General features: G+C 38.0%; 1 protein-coding gene across 6 annotated transcripts in view; it reads right to left on the bottom strand.

Moving 5' to 3' along the window:
• Positions 1–22,583, bottom strand: part of TTC13 (tetratricopeptide repeat domain 13) — a 90,583-nt gene that overhangs the window by 14,657 nt on the left and 53,343 nt on the right. For all 6 annotated transcript variants that reach the window (XM_035008443.1, XM_035008445.1, XM_035008444.1 and 3 more), the window contains 6 exons: positions 20,571–20,727; positions 6,444–6,574; positions 5,753–5,885; positions 4,813–4,905; positions 2,481–2,564; positions 1,584–1,668 (listed from right to left, as the gene is read on the bottom strand). In XM_035008443.1, the coding sequence (XP_034864334.1) occupies positions 1,584–1,668; positions 2,481–2,564; positions 4,813–4,905; positions 5,753–5,885; positions 6,444–6,574; positions 20,571–20,727 (683 nt within the window). The remainder of the gene's footprint in view (positions 1–1,583; positions 1,669–2,480; positions 2,565–4,812; positions 4,906–5,752; positions 5,886–6,443; positions 6,575–20,570; positions 20,728–22,583) is intronic.

Here is a 22,583-nt window from a genome sequence, read left to right on the forward strand (position 1 = left end):
TTACTGAGTAGCATTCCATCACTGGCCTCCCCTGAGAAGTGATGGCAGACCCTTGTAAAACCTTCTGATTGGGAAGATGGCCTCTGGACAAGGAAAGCAGAGAACTGGCACACAAACCTTGGGCCATATGCAAAACCCAAGTAATGGCTTCTCTGTGAGGGTGGGCACCGACTTCGACTTCATTCACCCTTTTAGATAAAGGGGGCAGGACCCACATCTGGGTCCTTGCTGGGCCTCATGATGAGACTGTGGATGCCACAAAGCCTTGTTCTCTGTCCAAGTGAACCAAGTTCTGGATTACAGACAACGTGTCTTGTGAACCAATTACCCATCCGAATTGGAGACCATGGATTTTCGGGTCCTCCGATTTTCTTTTGGTCTTTTTACAGTTTCCATTTCCCTGCTGAGATTCTTCATCATTATGTTCATGTTTTCCTTTAAGTCCTTGAACACGTTTATGAAGCAGACTTTAAAAGAGCTAGTTCCAACTTCTGCATCATCTGGGGGAAATGGTTTTGTTTTTCTTGGTTATGGGTCACGTTTTCCTGCTTCTTCATTTATCTAATAATTAAGAAGTCTAGATTGTGTTTCCTTCCTTTAAAGGGTGTTGAATTTTGTGTTGGCAGGCAGTCAAATCACTAGCAGATCCATTTAATCCTTTTAGGCTTGGGTTTTTTTCTCTGTTAGGGCACTCTATTTTGTCCTAGGATGTGAACCTCATTCTAGGTGGTCTTACACCTACAGTGTGTCCTTCCTGGGGTTGTCACAAGATGCTCAAGGTGCTCACGGGATCCCTCCATCCTGGCAAGGCCACAACTCCACTGTCTCTCAGTGGTGTCAAACCGCCGATAGCTCTGCTCAGCTCTCACCCCCCACAGCGGCCACTCTCTGCAGAGCCTCTCAGAATCTCACTGCCCGCACACAGTCGAGCTCTCAGCCAAGGATGACAAGGATCTCCCATGCTGACCTCCAGGTACTCCTCACCTTGAACAGCTCCCTCCTCTTCTGGACTCTGCCCTGTAAAGTCCAGACACTTGAAGAGATCCCAGGTCCAATCGCTGCCTCCTTAGCTCAGTAAGACCACCATAGTCTGTTTAAGCTCCACATGCACAGTGGTTTAGTACATAACCCAGGTGGAGAGCTGGGGTGAACCTGGGCTCACCTCAGGTGTTCCCCTCTTCTCGAAAATCACAGTCTTGTAATTGCCAACACCTGAAAATAGTTGCCTTGTATTTTGTCCAGTTTTAGAATTGCTATGGTGTGGAAAGGCAGTCAAGTACTCAGTACTCCACTATAGCTAGAAGCAGAATTCAACTGTAGAGATTTTTAAGTTTCCTTCTGTTTCCTGTATCAACTGATTCCTCACAGATTTGCTTTTATGTTTGAGACTGATGCCTTGTCTTATTTTGGTTCTTATTCAGAGTGTGTTTACATTAGTGTTTTCAGGTAGAATGCTTTATAAATTTTAAAATACTTATAGCATAATATTAATAAACATGCATTTAAAGTTATGAATTCTTTTTAAAAAGTGCTCTAGTTTGTTTTTCTAAAAACACCTCCCAAGATTTTGATGATAAACTTACCTTCATAATCGGAAGAAGGTCTTCTACTTTGTGTACCTTTTCCAGAGCTTCTCTAACTTCCAACAATCCTTTAGGATTATTAGCTCTTAAAAAGAGAAAAAGCGAGAGACGAGAGAGAGAGGGAGATGGCAACTAAAATTAATACAGAAATGTAATAATTAATTACATTAACTGCTATTACCTTTAATTTAATAAATCATCCTCAATTGTGAGTAGATCAATATTCAAAATGGTGGGCCAGAACAAAAGTTTCTAAATAATGGGATGGCTTAATCCTCATGAATTTGGGGCTGCAGATGACAATTAAGAAAATAGCAGTCCATCTAGAAAGTGAAACAGGGAAAAGCAGAATGGATTGACAGCCAGTGTGTATATATACATGTATGGATCTTGGTTTGGCCATGAAACCTTGATTCTCCTATGCCATCTCTGAAATTAGAAGTGATTTTTTTTTTCCTTTCTGAAGTCGCTTAAATGGAAGTATCCTGCTAGGTTTTTATACCAGTTTTATATTTTCTTGGTGATAACGATCCATTCAGAATTCTTTTTTCCCCAGTGTTTTGTTTGTTATTATATCTATACCATATGGCCTTTCATGTGAGGGAGAATGAATATGAAATCCTGAATAAAGAAATTCAAAGAAACGTCCTTCTCTTTGGAGAAGAGAGATCAGAAAAGTCACAATATTGTAAGATTAAAAACACTGTGGATTTTGTGAAGCTGTTAAAAGGTTGATAAGTCATTACTGAAAGACTTTATGATTCCAAACACTGTGTAAACATTTGATATACTTTGTTTAGTCTGTCAATAAGCTTAGTTTTCAAGTTTTACAAATATAACTAATGTAAAATATATCAAAGCTAGCAATTACTATGAAAAAGAAAACTGAAGGATTACCCGTGATAAACAAGAATTCTATCTTTAATAAAATGAAGAATCTTCTCAAAATACTCCAGGTATCTCATGTTAATCACCTGACCCCTGTAAGAAAAAAAATTTTAAGGATCTTTTTACAAAGGAACATACCTGAAACATCTGATTTCCGAGTTAATTCAAAAGAACAATAAGAGAGCCAAGAGAATAAGGTAGCAAAAAAGTTTGGAAAACGTGGTTGCTTGCGACCAATGAATAGAAGCAGCAAAGAACTGTCTTAGTAAGATGGCTTGTCAGCTCTTGCAGCTTTTTCTGGTAGGAGAGGCACCAAACTCAGCCCCAGAGATGCCAAAATGGGAAGAAAGATCCTCAAGTACTTCTAGGCCAATTTCCTTTTAGGAAGCCCTTTAGTTTTTCTCCTCTCCCTTGGTTCTCCCTGTAACATTATCTGCTCCCACTCCTTCTTGCAGTTGAGCTCACAAGTGGCCTTCGTCTCTGCCTGCTCTACATATTATTTTACTCACATTTCTATCCCCACCTCCTAGTTTTACAACTCTCTCCCCGAACTTCATGTACAGCCAACATGCTGATGTACACACCCCAGCGGCATACACGTGTCTAACGCGTACACACCCAACTGCTCCCTGGGTTCCCTATCGACATCTCAAACCTCAAGTCCGTAACTGTGAGCAAGAAGTCACTCCCGTACCCTGCACTGCCCCCAGTCCCAGCCCCAAACACGGCCACCTACTTTTTGTCCTACTGTCACCTGGCCGACTGGAAGGACCACACACCTGAGCCAGAGCGGGGACTGTCTCCCATGGCTCCCCACGCTCTCCCTGATTCCCAACCCACCACCAGTGCTCCTGAGGCGACACTCTAAATATCCATCCCGTCCCCTCCCACTCACTTCCACAAAGCTGATACTTGTTCATCTGAATTATTACACAACTTTCCAACCACTTCCCTTCCCTCCCAGGTCACTACCTTCTCCCAGCAATCCTGCCACCTACAGCCAAAGTGACCATCTGAATGTGCAAATCTGCTCTGCCACTTCTCTGCTTACAAGCTCTGAAAAGCTCTCTGTCATCTTTAAAAAAAAAAAAAAGCCTTAAATGGCATCTAAAGTTATTTATATTTTGAAAGAAAGTTTTTATATTTGGGTCTCTGCCTGTCTTTCAAGCCTCAGTCCCTGACAATACTCTCTGAATTGTTAAACTAATCACCAGTCCTAATGAAGGAGTCATCCTTTCCTGACCATGCCTGACTTGCTTGTGCGTCCATGCCTCATCCACCTCTCTGCTTCCCATCTCCCCACACAGCACAAGCATCACCTAAAGGCTGGATTGGACACCCCTCTTCTGTGTCCCCCTGCGTCCTGTACACATGACCACCATCACTCTGAACACAATACGTTGCAGTTTACCAGTCTGACCTCACTAAGCGATGTCACTTATTGCACAGCACAACACACGGACAGGGGCCTTCAGTTAAAGCCAGTGGAGTCTAGCTATACATGCCACAAATTAGAAAGAAACAGGAACACACAAGTCACAAAAGGAAAAGGAATTTTTTTTCTAGGAAGTAAAAAAAAAAGTATAAATGACATTTCCATTAAACTTAATGTCAGAGTTGTACTGAGTGATACTTTCTTGATCAGGCTTCTGGAAGGAGAAGCATTTTAGACGTGACACAACTACCACATTTGTAAATTTTATCTAGAAGTAAATTCACGGCTCCCCTTGAAGCTGATGTTTCTTAATATCTGTTCATCATCTATTTTGAGGGTGGCTAACAAATGAAGATGGATAAGTACACATGTCCCTAATTTGCAGAGCCTCTGGATAAGACAGAAGCTCTCTGATTAACCTGGCTCACCCTTTCAGGAAGGCTTAGCTACCAGAGTGTTACAGAGCCAACCCCTCTGTTTGGCGGGGTTTTAGAGATGGCACAGGGGAGCGCTTCCCCCACCACAATTCTTGTCCAAGAATTCTTTGAGCCATGCAACATAATCAGGATATTATGGGAAATGTAATGTTCTCCCTCTAATTACTTGCTGTGATGTTTTAGGACCCTTTGAGAAGGACATCCTAGGCAAAAATCTGGCAGTCTTCCCTTCAACTGAGCTGTGCATCAAAGAGAAGAGCCAGGGGAAGGAGCATGGCATGTCCTGCATTTCTTCCTGCAACTGGATTAGCTGAAGCGAATGCAGGCAGGACCCCACAGGCACAGAGCTAATCAGTGTATGCCCTTGTCCAAAAGTCACCAGGGAAGGAGCAAGGGTCACTCACGGTCTCCATGACCTATTTGGAATAAACTCCCATGAAAATAGGAAAGATGCACAAAAGATTCCTACCTGATCAAATTGATGTGGTTATTAAAACCTCTGCTAAGACTTCGTGCTGGCATTTGATCTAACCACAACACTGGCTGGTCTGGGTCGGCAATCCTATAAAACAGAGCTTGTTAAAGATGAAGACCTTATAAAACCTACAAATGCTCAAAAGCATTAACAACAAAACATGAGAAGTCTTTGCAAAAGCGGGGAGAAAGCAACTGCTCAGGCTATTACATCTAAAAATATGCAACACCAACCTGCAGATTCCAAATAGATGTTCCAGTTGGACCAAGTAGGAAGTCAGTACAGGTTTACTAGAAGGACAGTATTTTTCTCATATAAGTGAGTATCAGTGGTTTACCCCACTAAATTATAGCTGGTTAGGCAGGCACACACTTCAACTATCAAAGGACTGGTACACCGAAGTTCATTCAAAGGCACCCCAGATTATGTTATGCTCTTTCAAAGAGACTGCTTTTTCGAAAACACTTCACTTAAAAATATGCTTGGAAACTTGACAGCACTCAATCCCTATAATTCATAAACACCAGTTGAGTATATTTTAAAGAATAACGATGCCAGCAATTTCTGACAAACTTGAGAGGAAAACGTAACTTATAAGGCCTATTGTTAGTAGACAAACAAGATTCAAAACCTGTTAACTAAGTGGGAGGTACAGGCCTCCAGTTATGGAAACAAGTTACAGGGATGAGAGGCCCAGCACGAGGACCATAGTCAGCGATACCGTTAACAGTGCTGTGTGGGGACGGGTGGTAGCTCACACTCGTGTGAGCACAGTGTAACATACACACTCGTCGCATCTCTATGCCGAACACCTGAAACTCACATAATACTGTGCGTCAACTATACTATTCCAAAACACCTGTTAACTAGGGGAGGCTTCTACTGTTTTACAATGATAACACTTCGAGTTTATTTTCATTTAAAGATTAGTCACCGTCTCCACTTTACTGCAATGTCGAACATGTCTCTCCACTGCATTAGCCGTGTTTTCCCATTCATTCGAACTTTCGAGTTGGTCCACGTACGCTGGACAGCTTGCATGACCTCCAATGCTGCCAAACCCATGGCTAAAAGAAGGAAAAGTTGAGAAAACAAGCGTTTGTAAGTACACTTGAGAGGAACTGATTTTCACCCACTTTACACAGTCTCGGGGATAACTCCAGAATCACTGTAGAAAGAAAGAATTGTTAAGTATTGATAATTTAACAAGACCAGAGATACATTACAGTTGTGACGGTCCTAATAAAACTAAAATCTATCAGGGGAATGTAGAGGCACCCCCAAAGTTGTCTCCTCCCAGCTCTGCCTCCTACTGATGCAACCGGAGGTTTAAATTCTCCCTCGCTCCCACACTAAGCAAACAGCTCCCGTGGATGAACCGTCTGATCTGCAGTGATGACCTAAGACCTATATTATGTATCTACACTATCGCAACAGCATAAAAGTCATGGCTGGCGGCAGTCTTCTTCCAGAATTCTCTAAATGAATCTCTACACTTTTGTCTCGATTAAATGGAGATTCTGAGTCAACAGCACAAATGATTTTTTTTTTTAAAGCACAACAGGGTTTGACAATCCTTGTTCTTATGTCAGAAATATTTCCATGTTCAGACAGTTTCAGAATACCTCTGTGTATTCTCTTGTTTGGCAGGAAACCAGGTGTCTCATATTGCATCAGTGATCCCAAACGATCAGCTACACAGATCAGCTCTTGTACCTCGGGCTTATAACTCTCAAAGTTCTGATGTAACACGTCTCTGGAAGAAACATGACATACATGGTAAGGACTTTTACGACAGATGTCTGGTAATCCAATTTCACCTGGAAAACAGTCACTTCCTCCACTGGAAAACTAATCAAGAAACCTATGACCATAGAATCTCGTCAGCTCCTAAAATCCAAGTTCCCAGATGCCACCCAGGGGCCAGCAGACTTTTCTAGAGACAGCAGTGCAGGCCTGCCATGTTAATGCTCTTCTGCACACAGATGATTCTCTAAAAAGGAGTGGTAGAGAATATATATAACCTCTTTGACCAGTCTATTTTAATACTTCTGATTACATAATAATTGACACACAAAAGCATACAACCTCATTAACCCAATTTAAGAACTAGAACAATTATGTCTATTTGTATGCTATCTTCTCCACCCTATCCTCCTGCCTCCCAGCAAGAGAGAACTTATGTTGAATTTTATGTTCATGATTCCTTTTTTTCTTTTTAAAAACTAGGTTACAAATGTATGTCCCTACATAATATATTCTATAGTTTTGCCTATGAACTTTATGGGAAAAATGATATGACATTGTAGTTTACTGACTTGCTGTTTTTTACTCAACTTTATATTTTAGGATTAATCCACATTGTCATATGGGTTGTTGGCTTATACTGTTGTACAGTATCCCACGTGGGCTGGCATCACTTTTATCCATTCTTCTGTTCGTGGACAGTGGGGATGATTTTCAGTTTTCCATTTGAGCAAACACTACTATCAGCAGTCTGGGACAGATCTCCTGTTGGACATGTGCACAAGTACCAGTTTCTCTACTGAATATACACAGCAGAATTGTAAGACTGTAGGATGTACAAATGTTCAATTTTACAAGATAATCACAAACAGCTGGCCAAGGCGGTTATAGCAATTTCAACTCTCACCCAGTGTATATAAAAATTCTCCTTGGGGAAGAATGAAGGGGGGGAAATCGGAGGCGGAGATGAACCATGAGAGACTATGGACTCTGAAAAACAAACTGAGGGTTCTAGAGGGGAGGGAGGTGGGAGGATGGGTTAGCCTGGTGATGGATATTAAAGAGGGCACATTCTGCATGGAGCACTGGGTGTTATACGCAAACAATGAATCATGGAACACTACATCAAAAACTAATGATGTAATGTATGGGGATTAACATAACAATAAAAAATTAAAAAATAAAAATAAATAAAAATAAATTCTCCTTGACCCCCCCCACCCTTCTGGTCAATATTACTATTATCAGACTTTGTAATATTTGTTCATCTCCCAGGTGAGAAATGGGTTTATTTATGAACCAAATTTGCCATTCATGCTTTCCCTTGTTCATGTGTTTTGCACAATTTTCTACTGGTTATTTGACTTTCACCTTTTAACTTGTAGAAATTTTTCATAAATTCTGGATACTAATTTTGGATACTTAATCAGTTTACAGGTTGCAAGTACCTTTTCAGAGTTCAGGCTTAGCTATTCATGGTTTAGGGCATCCCTGGTCAAACAGTAGTTCTTAGGTTCAATGTAGTCCAATTTATTAGTCTTTCTAAGGTCTACACTTTGTGTGTCTTAAGAAATCCTTTTCTACCTTAAAATTAAGAAACTATTCACTTCTATTTTCTCTTAAACTTTAAAAAAATTTGCGATTCATATTTAAGATTTTCATCCATCTGGAACTGGATCACAACTACACCATCATAAAAATTAATTTTGTTTTTATCCATATGACAACCTAATTGTAGCATTCCCACTGGATGAGATCCTCTCTAATCTATGGTCCACCTTTGTCATTTATCTAGGCTCTCCAGATAAATGCTTCTAAGCTCTCTACTATGCTCCTTTGGTCCACCCGGGTATCCCCGCACCAATACCAACCACTCTGTCTTCATGACTATCTGAAATCTTGCTGTCTGCTAGAATAAGAAACCTTCATGACGATGATAAGAAACATCATCGTCTTCAGGAGTATCCTGATTACTCTTGGTCCTTTGTTCTTCCATACAATTGAGAGAATTTGCTTATCAAGTTCCTCAAAAAAATGTTGGGATTTGGAATGGCATTTTACTGAATCCATAATTAATTTGCAGAGAATTGACCCATTGATATTATTGAACTTCTTATTCTTGAACAGTATTTCTATTTGTTTTCCGTCAGTAACTTTCAATAATGTTTTATAATGATTTCCATACAGGTTTTGTACAACATTTGTAAGATATATTCCTAAGTACTTATTGCTATTATAAATGGTACTCTTGTTTGCTGCTAGTATACAAAATGCAAATCAATTTTATAAGTATATTAATTACAATCCCACCTTGCTAAACGTACCATTTCTTATAATTTGTTTGTAGATTTGGGTTTTTTTTTTAAAAAAAAAATCATATGAATTGCAAATCTATATAACTTTGATTTTTCTTCTGTTATGCACTGTCTAGAACCTCTACTTCACTGCTGAAGAGAAGCAATGATTTCAGGCTTTTTGGTCTTGCTCCTGATTTTATTTTTATTTTCATTTATTTATTTACTTACTGCTCCTGATTTTAATGTGATTATATCTAACACTTCATTAATTAAAATGATGTTTGCTACAGGTTTCCAATAGTTAACCATTTATCAGGCTGAGGAAACACAGCAGTCCTCGCCTCCCATCCACTCTTCACTTTTTGCAGTTTCAGTTACCTGAGGTGCTCTGCAGTCCAAAAATATTAAATAAAAAATTCCAAAAATAAACATCAAGTTTTAAATTGCGTATAGCTTTTATTACATATATTGCTGTAATTGTTCTTTTTTTTTTTTAAGATTTTATTTATTTATTTGACAGAGAGAGAGAGAGACAGCCAGAGAGGGAACACAAGGAGGGGGAGTGGAAGAGGGAGAAGCAGGCTTCCCGCCGAGCAGGGAGCCCGATGCGGGGCTTGATCCCAGGACCCTGGGATCACGACCTGAGCCGAAGGCAGATGCTTAACAACTGAGCCACCCAGGCGCCCCTCTATTTTATTATTAGTTCCCATTGTTAATCTCTTACTGTGCCTACTTTATAAGTCACACTTTATCACCGGTATATATGTACGGGAAAAGACGTGGTACAGCTGGCCCAAACAGTGCCGGTGTTGGAAGCATGGGATGCTGACCTCCACTGCTCTGCAGTTGAAAATCCGTGTGTAACTCTTGATTCCCCCAAAACTTAACTACTAACAGCCTACTGTTGACTGGAAGCTTAACAATAACAAAAACAGTTGATTAACACATACTTTGTATGTTGTATGTATTGTACACAGTGTTCTTAAAATAAACTAAGCTAGAGAAAAGAAAACGTTAAGAAAATCATAGGAAGAGAAAATACATTTATAATACTCTATGGTATTTACCAAAAAAAACCCACATAAAAGTGGAGCTGTGCAGTTCAAACCCACGTTGTTCAAGGGTCAACTGTACTCATAGGGTTCGGTACTATCCACAGTCTCAGGCATCCACTGGGGGTCTTGAGACATATCCCCCACACATAAGGGGGGACTATTGTACTTTGGCCTTCCAGTTTGCTAAGAGTTTTAAAGTGTAAATGGTTATTTTTTTTCTACTTGTTTTTCTGTATCTGTTGGAATAATTAATGTGGTTTTTCTCCTTTAATCTACCCACTGGCAATTATATTTATACATTTTCTGAAGTTAGATCACCTTTTTATCCCTAGGAAAAACCCAATTTGGTATGATACTATCTTTCTTATATACAGATGAATTTGGATTTTGTTTAGGATTCTTAATCCACACTTAAGAGTAAGAATGGCCTCTAATTTTCCTTTCATGTGCAAACTTTATCAGCTTTGGTATCATTGTTATACTGGCCTTACAAAATGATTTAGAAATATTACCTTCTATTCTCCTCAAAGTTTGACAGAACACTTCTGTGATACCATTTGGGCTTGGTGATTTTGAGGTGTGTGTGTGTGTGTGTTGTGTGTGTAAGTGGGGATATTTTTAAATACCAATTCAATATCTTTAATAATCATAGAACTATTCAGGCTTTTTACTTCTTCTCAAGTCAGTTTGATAAATTATGATTTTCTCGGAATTAGTCTATTTTTTTTAAAGGTTTTATTTATTTATTTCACAGAGAGAGAGAGACAGCACAATCAGGGAGAGTGGCAGGTAGATGGAGAAGCAGGCTCACCGCTGAGCAAGGAGCCTGATGTGGGGGCTCCATCCCAGAACCCTGGGATCATGACCTGAGCCGAAGGCAGACTCTTAACCAACTGAGCCACCAAGGCGCCCCAGTCTATTTATTTTTTTGTGTTTAAATTTATTTGCATGCAAATTTTCATGGCATTCTGAGCATTTTAATATCTGTTCATCTGTGGTTATATCTCTTTTTAGCATTTCTAATAGTTTGAGCTTTTTAGTTACTTTCATTAAAAAAAAAAAATCAATCTCACCAGAAATTTTATATTAGTAAAAAAAGACAAAAGTTTGACTTTGAAGGAAGTCTGTTTTATATTTAATTTTCATTAATTTCTCTCTTCGGCCTTATTTTCCCTCCTTTCTGCTTTCTTTGTTGTTTTCCCTACTCCTTTATTTTTATACCTACCTATTGACTTTTTTTCTAGTATAACATTTAAAGACATTAATGGGACACCTGGGTGGCTCAGTCGGTTAAGTGGCCGCCTTCGGCTCAGGTCATGATCCCAGAGTCCTGGGATCAAGTCCCACATCAGGCTCCTTGCTCGGCAGGGAGCCTGCTTCTCCCTATGCCTGCTTCCCCCCCTGCTGGTGTTCTGTCTCTCTCTCTGACAAATAAATAAATAAAATCTTAAAAAAAAAAAAAAATAAAGACATTAATGTTTCTTACAATATTGATCTCGCTGTATTCCACAAGTGTTGGTATGTGGAGTTTTCATCTTTTTTCATTTTTAAAGCATATTCAAATTTCCACTGTAGATTTCATCTTCAATCCACATTTTAATTATGTCTGCTTTCTAATTTCCAAATAAGGAGGATTTTTTTTCCTTATATGTATGTTTAATTATACTGTGGTCAATTATGACACCACTTATTTGAAATGTATTTAAATATGCATAGTAGGTGGTCAGCCTTTATAAATGACCTAAGTGTACTTGAAAAGAATATGTATTCTTTGATTATTGGGTACACAGTTCTATAGTAAACTATAAGTTTGTTAATTATGTTGTTCTAATAGTCTAAATCCTTACTAGTTTTTGGTGTCTGACTTACCAAAAATTAGAATCTCTCATTAGGATACTGAATTTATTGATTTCTGTGTATTTCTATCAATTTTTAAAGTTACTTTTATTAGGTGTATATAAGTTTAGATTTATATCTTTCTGGTGATTTGAACTTCTGTCCTTATGTAGTAATAATCTTTGTTACCAGTAATTTAAAAAAATTTTAGGGGCACTCAGTCAGAGCATCTGACTCTTGGTTTCAGCTCAGATCATGATCTCAAGTTGTGAGATTGAGCTGTCGGGCTCTGCAAGAGCTGAGTCTACTTGAAATTCTCTCCCTATCTCCCTCTGCCCCTCCACCCGCTCACACACACTCTCTAAAATAAATAAATCTTAAAAAAAAAAAATAGGGTTACCTGGGTGGCTCAGTTGGTCAAGCATCTGTCTTTGGCTCAGGTCATGATCCTGGGGTCCTGGGATCAAGTCCCATGTCAGGCTCCCTGCTCAGTGGGGAGCCTGCTTCTCCCTCTCCCATGCCCCTCCCGACTGTTCATACTCTCTCTTGCTCAATCTCTCAAATAAATAAAACCTTTAAAAAATAAAATTAAAATTAATTTAATAATTTTAAATCTATTAATATTGGAAGAGCAAGATGGCAGAGGAGTAAGAGACCTAAATTTGGTCCTCTCTCAGGAATTCAGCTAGATAGTTATCAAGCCATTCTGAACACCTACAAACTCAACAGGAGATCGAAGAAAAGAATAGCAGCAATTCTATGAACAGAAAAGCGATCACTTTCTGAAAGTCATATTCTATCCCTTCATTGTATTTAACCTTATTTTTTGTATATTTATAAGTTTTTCTTTCTTTAAAATTTTGGGATACAGTTTCTTCTAACAGACCAAAATATACCCTAAATCTAGTGTATGGCTTTGTTCTACTCTCTCGCCTGATCACATTCTTTTTTTTCTTCTTCTTTCTTTTTTCAACCAACTTCTCATCAATTCCTTTTTTAAAATCTTTTTTTAATTTTCATCTTTACAGTCATATTCCATCCCTTCATCAGATTTACCCTTATTTTTTTTTTAAGATTTTATTTATTTATTTTGACAGAGGGAGACACAGCGAAAGAGGGAACACAAGCAGAGGGAGTGGGAGAGGGAGAAGCAGGCTCTCCACTGAGCAGGGAGCCTTATGTGGGCTCAATCCCAGGGCCCTGGGATCATGACCTAGCCGAAGGCAGACACTTTACGACTGAGTCACCCAGGCGCCCCTACCCTTATTTTTGTATACATAAAAGTTTTTCTTTCTTTAAAATTTTGGGAGGCAGTTTCTTCTAACAGACCAAAATATACCCAAAATCTAGTGTGTGGCTCTCTTCTATTCACCAGCCTGATCATATTCTTTTTTTTTTTTTTCCTTTCTTCTCCCCCCCAGTTTTGGGTCCCTTCTGATTTGTTTAGTGTATATTTTTCTGGGGTTGTTGCTACCCTTTTAGCATTTTGTTCTCTCATTCATCTATTCTTCTCTGGAAAAAATGACAAAATGGAAAAACTCACTTCAAAAAAAAGAGCAAGAGGCAGTACTGACTGCCAGGGACCTAATCAATATGGACATTAGTAAGATGTCAGAACTTGAGTTCAGAATGATGATTATAAATACACAAGCTGGGCTTGAAAAAAGCATAGAAGGTACTAGAGAATCCCTTTCTGGAGAAATAAAAGAACTAAAATCTAACCAAGTTGAAATCAAAAAGGCTATTAATGAGGTGCAATAAAAAATGGAGGCTCTAACTGCTAGGATAAATGAGGAAGAAGAGAGAATTAGTGATATAGAAGACCAAATGATGGAGAATAAAGAAGCTGAGAAAAAGAGATAAACAACTAAAGGATCACGATGGGAGAAATCGAGAGATAAGTGATACCGTAAGACAAAACAATATGAGAATAATTGGGATCCCAGAAGAAGAAGAAAGAGAGAGAGGGGCAGAAGGTATACTGGGGCAAATTATAGTGGAAAACTTCCTTAATTTGGGGAAGGAAACAGGCATCAAAATCCCAGAAGGCAAAGAGAACCCCCTCAAAATCAATAAAAACAGGTCAACACCCCAACATCTAATAGTAAAACTTACAAGTCTCAGAGACAGAGAGATAATCCTGAAAGCAGCTCGAGACAGGAGGTCTGTAACCTACAACGGTAGAAACATTAGATTGGCAGAAGACTTATGCCAGAAAGGACTGGCATGATATATTCAGGGCACTAAACAAGAAAAATATGCAGCCAAGAATACTATATCCAGCTAGGCTGTCACTGAAAATAGAAGGAGAGATAAAAAGCTTCCAGGACAAACAAAAACTAAAAGAATTTGCAAATGCCAAACCAACGCTACAAGAAATATTGAAAGGGGTCCTCTAAGCAAAGAGAGAGCCTAAAAGTAACGTAGACCAGAAAGGAACACAGACAATATACAGTAACAGTCACCTTACAGGCAATACAATGGCACTAAATTCATATCTTTCAACAGTTACCCTGAATGTAAATGGGCTAAATGCCCCAATCAAAAGACACAGGCTATCAGATTGGATAAAAAAAACAAGACCCATCGATATGCTGTCTGCAAGAGACTCATTTTAGACCCAAAGACACCTCCAGATTTAAAGTGAGGGGTGGAAAACCATTTACCATGCTAATGGACATCAAAAGAAAGCTGGGGTGGCAATCCTTATATCAGACAAATTAGATTTTAAACCAAAGACTGTAATAAGAGATGAGGAAAAACACTATATCATACTTAAAGGGTCTATCCAACAAGAAGGCCTAATAATTTTAAATATCTATGCCCCTAACATGGGAGCAGCCAATTATATAAGCCAATTAATAACAAAATCAAAGAAACACATCGACAATAATACAATAATAGTAGGGGACTTTAACACCCACCTCATTGAAAGGGACAGATCATCTAAGCAAAAGATCAACAAGGAAATAAACACTTTAAATGACACACTGGACCAGATGGACTTCACAGATATATTCAGAACATTCCATCCCAAAGCAACAGAATACACATTCTTCTCTAGAGCACATGGAACATTCTCCAGAATAGATCACATCCTGGGTCACAAATCAGGTCTCAACTGGTACTAAAAGATTGGGATCATTCCCTGCCTATTTTCGGACCACAATGCTTTGAAACTAGGACTCCAACCAAAAGAGGAAAGTTGGAAAGAACCCAAATACATGGAGGCTAAAGAGCATCCTACTAAAGAATGAATGGGTCAACCAGGAAATTAAAGAAGAATTTTTAAAAATCATGGAAACAAATGAAAATAAAAAAACAACTGTTCAAAATCTTTGGGATGCAGCAAAGAGGTAAGTATATACCAATACAAACCTTTCTCAAGAAACAAGACAGGTCTCAAAATATACAACCTAACCCTACACCTAAAGGAGCTGGAGAAAGAACAGCAAATAAAGGCTAAACCCAACAGGAGAAGAGAAATAATAAAGATCAGAGCAGAAATCAATGAAATAGAAACCAAAAGAACAGTACAACAGATCAACGAAACTAGGAGCTGGTTCTTTGAAAGAATTAATAAGATTAATAAACCCCTGGCCAGACTTATCAAAAAGAAAAGAGAAAGGACCCAAATAAATAAAATCATGAATGAAAGAGGAGAGATCAGAACCAACACCAAAGAAATACAAACAATTATAAGAACATATTATGAGCAACTATATGCCAGCAAATTAGACGACCTGGAAGAAATGGATGCATTCCTAGAGACGTATGAACTACCAAAACTGAACCAGGAAGAAACAGAAAACCTGAACAGACCCATAACCAGTAAGGAAACTGAAGCAGTCATCAAAAATCTCCCAACAAACAAGAGCCCAGGGCCAGATGGCTTCCCAGGGGAATTCTACCAAACATTTAAAGAAAAATGAATACCTTTTCTTCTGAAACTGTTCCAAAAAATAGAAATGGAAGGAAAACTTCCTAAGTCATTGTATGAGGCCAGCATTACCTTGATCCCAAACCCAGACAAATACCCCATCAAAAGGGAGAATTACAAACCAATATCCCTGATGAACATGGATGCAAAAATTCTCACCAAAATAGTAGCCAATAGGATCCAACAGTACATTAAAAGGTTTATTCACCACGACCAAGTAGGATTTATTCCTGGCTGCAAGGTTGGTTCAACATCCACAAATCAATGTGATACAATACATTAATAAAAGATAGAACAAGAACCATATGATACTCTCCGCAGATGCAGAAAAAGCATTTGACAAAGTACAGCATCCTTTCTTGATTAAAACTCTTCACAGTGTAGGGATAGAGGGTACATACCTCAATATCATAAAAGCCATCTATGAAAAACCTACAGCAAATATCATTCTCAATGGGGAAAAACTGAGAGCTTTTCCCCTAAGGTCAGGAACATGGCAGGGATGTCCACTATTATCACTGCTATTCAACATAGTACTAGAAGTCCTAGCCTCAGCAATCAGACAACAGAAAGAAATAAAAGGCATCCGAATTGGCAAAGAAGAAACCAAACTCTCACTCTTACAGATGATATGATACTTTATGTGGAAAACCCAAAAGACTCCACCCCAAAACTGCTACAACTCATACAGGAATTCAGTAAAGTGGCAGGATATAAAATCAACCCACTAAAGTCAGTGGCATTTCTATACATCAACAATAAGATAGAAGAAAGAGAAATTAAGGAGTTGATCTCATTTACAATTGCACCCAAAACCATAAGATACCTAGGAATAAATCTAACCAAAGTGGCAAAGAATCTGTACTCAGAAAACTATAGAATAACTCATGAAAGAAATTGAGGAAGACACAAAGAAATGAAAAAACGTTCCATGCTCATGGATCGGAAGAACAAATATTGTGAAGATGTCAATGCTACCTAGAGCAATCTACACATTTAATGCAATCCCTATCAAAATACCATCAACTTTTTCCAAAGAAATGGAACAAATAATCCTAAAATTTGTATGGAACCAGAAAAGAACCCGAATAGCCAGAGGAATGTTGAAAAGGAAAATCAAAGCTGGCGGCATCGCAATTCTGGACTTCAAGCTCTATTACAAAGCTGTAATCATCAAAACAGTATGGTACTGGCACAAAAACAGACACATAGATCAATGGAACAGAATAGAGAGCCCAGAAATGGACCCTCAACTCTGTGGTCAACTAATCTTCGACAAAGCAGGAAAAAACATGCAGTGGAAAAAAGACAGTCTCTTCAACAAATCGTGTTGGGAAAATTGGACAGCCACATGCAAAAGAATGAAACTGGACCATTTCCTTACACCACACACAACAATAGACTCAAAATGGATGATAGACCTAAATGTGAGACAGGAATCCATCAAAATCCGAGAGGAGAACACAGGCAGCAACCTCCTCAACCTCAGCCGCAGCAACTCCTTCCTAGAAACATCACCAATGGCAAGGGAAGCAAGGGCAAAAATGAGCTTTTGGCACTTCAGCAAGATAAAAAGCTTTTGCACAGTAAAGGAAATAGTCAACAAAACCAAAACACAACCGACAGAATGGGAGAAGGTATTTGCAAATGACATATCAGATAAATGGCTAGTATCCAAAATCTATAAAGAACTTATTAAACTCAACACCCAAAGAACAAATGATCCAATCAAGAAATGGGCAGAAGACATAAACAGACATTTCTGCAAAGAAGATATCCAAATGACCTACAGATACATGAAAAAGTGCTCAACATCACTTGGCATCATGGAAATACAAATCAAAACCTCAGTGAGATACCACCTCACACCAGTCAGAATGGCTAAAATTAACAAGTCAGGAAACGACAGATGTTGGTGAGGATGTGGAGAAAGGGGAACCCTCCTACACTGTTGGTGGGAATGCAAGCTGGTGCAGCCACTCTGGAAAACAGTATGGAGGTTGAAAATAGAGCTACCCTACTACCCAGCAATTGCACTACTGGGTACTTACCCCAAGATACAAATGTAGTGATCCGATGGGGCACATGCACCCCAATGTTTATAGCAGCAATGTCCACAATAGCCAAACTATGGAAAGAGCCTAGATGTCGATCAACAGATGAATGGATGAAGAAGCTGTGGTATACACATACACATACACACACACACACACACACACACAGAGGAATATTATGTAGCCATCAAAAAAATGAAATCTTGCCATTTGCAACGACATAGATGGAAGTAGAGGGTATTATGCTAAGCGAAATAAGTCAATCAGAGAAGGACAATTATCATATGATCTCACTGATATGAGGAATTTGAGAAACAAGACAGAGGATCATAGGGGAAGGGAGGGAAAAATGAAACAAGATGAAACCAGAGAGGGAGACAAACCAAAAGAGACTCTTAATCTCAGGAAACAAACAGAGTTGGTGGAGTGGAGGGGGTGGGAGGGATGGGGTGGCTGGGTGATGGACATTGGGGAGGGTATGTGCTATGGTGAGCGCTGTGAATTGTGTAAGACTGAAGAATCACAGACCTGTACCCCTGAAACAAATAATACATTATATGTTAATAAAAAAATAATAAAATAAATAAAATAAAAATAAATAAATCTATTAATATTAATACCTACATCAGGATTCTTTTAGTGTTTCCCAAGTAGAACTTTTTCCATACCTTTACTTTCAAATTTTTGTGTCCTTATGCATTACGTGACCCTTGTAAAAAGCATTTAACTGGATTTTTAAAACATTCCAATCTAACTATGTCTGTCTTTTGACATTTAGTCCATTTAGATATATTGTCATTATTAATATGTCTGGATTATTTCAACCTATTCTAATTTTTTTTCTTTTTATTTGTACCACTTTTTCAATGCCTCCCTTCCAGTCCCCCCTTTTCTGGTTGATTTTAGATTTAACTTTTTTGTTTTGTTTTGTTTTGACTTTGCTACTAATATAGAAGCTATACACTTTGTTTCTAACTTTTAGTACTCACCCTAGATATTTTAAATATTTACGTATAACTTAAAGCTTTAACATAATATTTAACCCATATTCCCTTAGAATACTTAATTCTTGCTATCCCTCAACTTGTTATTGTGCCCAGTATTTTATTTGTCCTTTTTATAAAGCCCCCAGATATTATTTTATATAGACAATGCTCTTTTAGACTTACCAATTTCTCATGCTTACCATTTTTCTTTTCTCATTATTCCTTCTTGTATCTCAAATATTGCCTGAGATCAATTGCCTTTTTCTTTAATTACATGCCTTAGAAGTTTCTTTAGTGAATGGCAGGTGGTGGTTCAGTTTTTTATTATCTGAATATATATTTATTTGGTCTTTATTCATAAAAGACAGTTTTGTTGGGTATAGAATTCTAGGTTGAAAGTTTGTTTTTCTTTCAGCACTTTGCCATTTTGATGTTGAGAGGCTTACAGTCAGTCCAATTATTGACCTTAAGTAGGTGATAAGATTTTTTTTTCTATTTAAAAAATTTTTTCTCCTTATGTGTTCTCCTGTTACTTAAGATGTGTCTGGATTTGCCATTTATCTTGTTTTTTAAAAAAATCTGTAGATCTAGATTTCCTTAATTCTGGGAAATTGTTAGCCACTAGGTCTTCAAAAATTGCCTCTCCTCCATTCTCTCCTCCCAAGATTTCATCTTGATATATGCTAGACATTCTTATTATCTTCCACATCTTCTATCTCTCATGTTTTCTAATGCCTGGATTCTCTGTGCTACGTTCTAGATAATTCCTAATGCTCTATCTTCCACTCCTGCAATTTTCCCTGTTATGTCTAATTTGCTATTTAGCTTACATACTGAATTCTTTATTTCAGTGATTATATTTTCTATTCCTAAAGCTTCCAATTTATTTTTAATCTGCCTGGTCATTTTTAATAATCTCTTATTTCTTGCTCATGTTTGTGATTTCTTCATAGTTTCTTTAAACATTTCATTTGGAGTTAGAGAGTGTATTCAACAATTCCAATATCTGAAGTCCTTGAGAGTTTAAATCTGTTGTTTGTTATTTCTGTTGATTTTCACATACGATTTTGGTGATCTTGGTTTTTGATTCTCATACTAATGATCTTAATCTGTGGGAATACTTGGACCCCCAAACTGGCACTACTATCTTCTCAGGCAGGATCTGTATTTGCTCTTATTGAGATCCTGTGAATATGGTCCTCCAATATGGAACCACTTTAGCTCCTTAAAAAAGCTCAGCAAACCCATCTCGCTTATGCCTCAAGGCATTCCATTGCACTGGCTGTTAAATGCCCTCACCTCCAGGACACTTTCTTCCTTTCAAATGTGCCTATCATTCACCACTCTAGTTTGAATCTGTCCCCTGGTTTTCTTTCTTTTAGATAGTGAGGGGATTGATCTTTGCAGATTTTCCTTAATTTTTAAGGCATTGCTAGACTCCCAGGAATTTCTATCCTAGATCTAATTGTTTTGTAATCAGATAGCCCTTTAGTCATAATGCAATAGTAGTTGGCCAGCACTGTAATTTCAAATTTTTGGTTTTGAGTAATTTGTTTTAAAAGTAAACGGTAAAAATAATGTATATCAACAACTGCCAATAAGTACATCTGAAGTTTGAAGGTTGCATAAAATTAGCAGGAAGATCGGGCTAGAAGTAAAGGTGATATCCAAAGGTAAGTTTCAACGTACCTTATAAACTAAAAGAAATATCTGCAGACATACCAAATCCAAAAATAAATTCCTAAGAAACATGCCATTTACTGAGCAAGAGTTATCAGGATGAGCTTATAGCTCAGTCTAAAAAAGCAAAAAAGGTTGTTTTCATTTAAAGCACTTACTTTATGTGGGGTTGCAACCCTGGCTGCTCTTCATAGTCTTCTATGAGGAAAGGCAGATTTTTAGCCCAGTGGTCTTTAAAGCTTCCAGGCAGATCCACGTCAATGTTATATTCCGTAAGAGGAGTATCAAGGTGTGCGTGAAGATATCGAGAATACTCTGCAGATAGGAGACGAGATCTGACACACCCAAATATTGCTAAAGAAATCTTTTTTATTGCTGGTTGCCATACAAATACTTTGTAACAAAGCGTTAATTCCAAGAATTCCGAGAACTCTAAGAATTCTAAATGGAGACTCCAAACGGTAGTAAGTCACTATTATTATATGATACAGGGTAACTCAAAATACCAAGATCGAACATAAGCCAGTCAATCTGGGTCCCACTTTAGCTAAGTTTTAATCATTTTTCCATGAACAGCACCAAAGATCTCACTTTTTAGTTGCAGAATCTGAGAAGCCAAGTTCAGTGTCAGACAGAGCCTGGTTCTCTGTCAACTGATATGAATCAACTATGTATATGATTTCATCAACTGACTAACTGCTGCTTATCTCTACAGAAGCAGTGCAGAAAAATACCAGGATATGGAGTGCCCCTCCTTCAGTCTACAGCTCACATGTTCTACTAAACCAGGAAACAAGAGGAAATCATAATTTAGAGTGAGGAGCAATGCTGTCCAGTAGGCAGCCCCTAGCCACCTGGCTAGTGAACACTTAAAACATGGCCCGTGTGGGGGGTGTCTGGGTGGCTCAGTCGGTTAAGCATCCAACTCCTGGTTTTGGCTTAGGTCATGATCTCAGGGTCGTGAGTTTGAGCCCCGTGTCGGGTTCCATGCTGGGCATGGAGCCTGCTTGAGATTCTTTTTCTCCCTCTCCCTCTTCTCCCGCCCCCACTGCTCGTGCTTGTGCACACACTCTCTCAAAAAAGAAAAATAAAAGTATAAAATGTGGCCAAAGTGACCGAGAAATTGTATTTTAAATTTTAATCTAATTAATCTAAATGTAAAAATTGATATTTGAGTCAATTATTAGAAAACTTCAGAATGTTTGGAACAACTCACATATATGAATCTACTCTTTCAACTTTAAATTTTATGAAAAAAGACTTCAAATTAAGAATTTCCAATGAAAATTTAACATCCTAACTGAGATGTAAGTATAAAGATGTACTATCAGTATAAAATACACATCAGATTTCAAAGACTTGGTACAAAAAAATAATGTAAGATACCTAATGATATTAATGAATAGTATTTTCATATTAATTATATGTTGAACTGATATCATGCATATGTCAAGTCAAATAAAATGTATTATTAAAATTAATTCCACATGATTATTTTTACTTTTCTTGTGGCTACTAGAAACTTACAACTCCAGGGCTCATAATTTTTTACAGTTGGACAGTACTGGCATGAGAGGGTTAATGATGATAAAGGAAAGAGCAGAAGAGGAAGTAAATGTTTGTGCTCTGCATGAATAATAAAAATATTATCATGATGAGCACTGAGAATGTACAGAATTATTGAACCATTATATTGTGTGCCTGAATCAAATATAACATTAAATGTTAATTGTACTTCAATTAAAAGATCGATTTGAAACAAAACAAAACAAAAAAACAACCAAAAAATGCCATTACGTATGGCAGAGAAAAAGTGAGACTCTGACAAACCAAAGATAGCTTAAAGATTGGCTTTCTTCCTCATCCCAACTGAATGTCTCCAAAGTATGTGAGAATTGTGAAATGAAGGAATGACAGATCAAAGATACCAAGTTTACATTTAACAGTAAAAACCTCAGAAAATGTTACTTTCCTCTGACTCCTAGGTCTCTAGACGAGATGTGATGAGACACATCGATAGCCAGATGACTGTCACGTCCAGCTCAAAATAGGTTTTCCTGACTTGAGTAAAATATTTTTAACTTAAAAAAGAAAAAATATGTAGGCAGTGGCAAAGTATTGGACCAATCTTTAGAAGACAGGGGCCCAGGAACACCTGGGTGGCTGTCAGT

Source organism: Mirounga leonina, unplaced genomic scaffold (genome assembly GCF_011800145.1).
Source record: "Mirounga leonina isolate KUSES-001 unplaced genomic scaffold, KU_Mleo_1.0 Mir_152, whole genome shotgun sequence".
NCBI lineage: Eukaryota > Metazoa > Chordata > Mammalia > Carnivora > Phocidae > Mirounga > Mirounga leonina.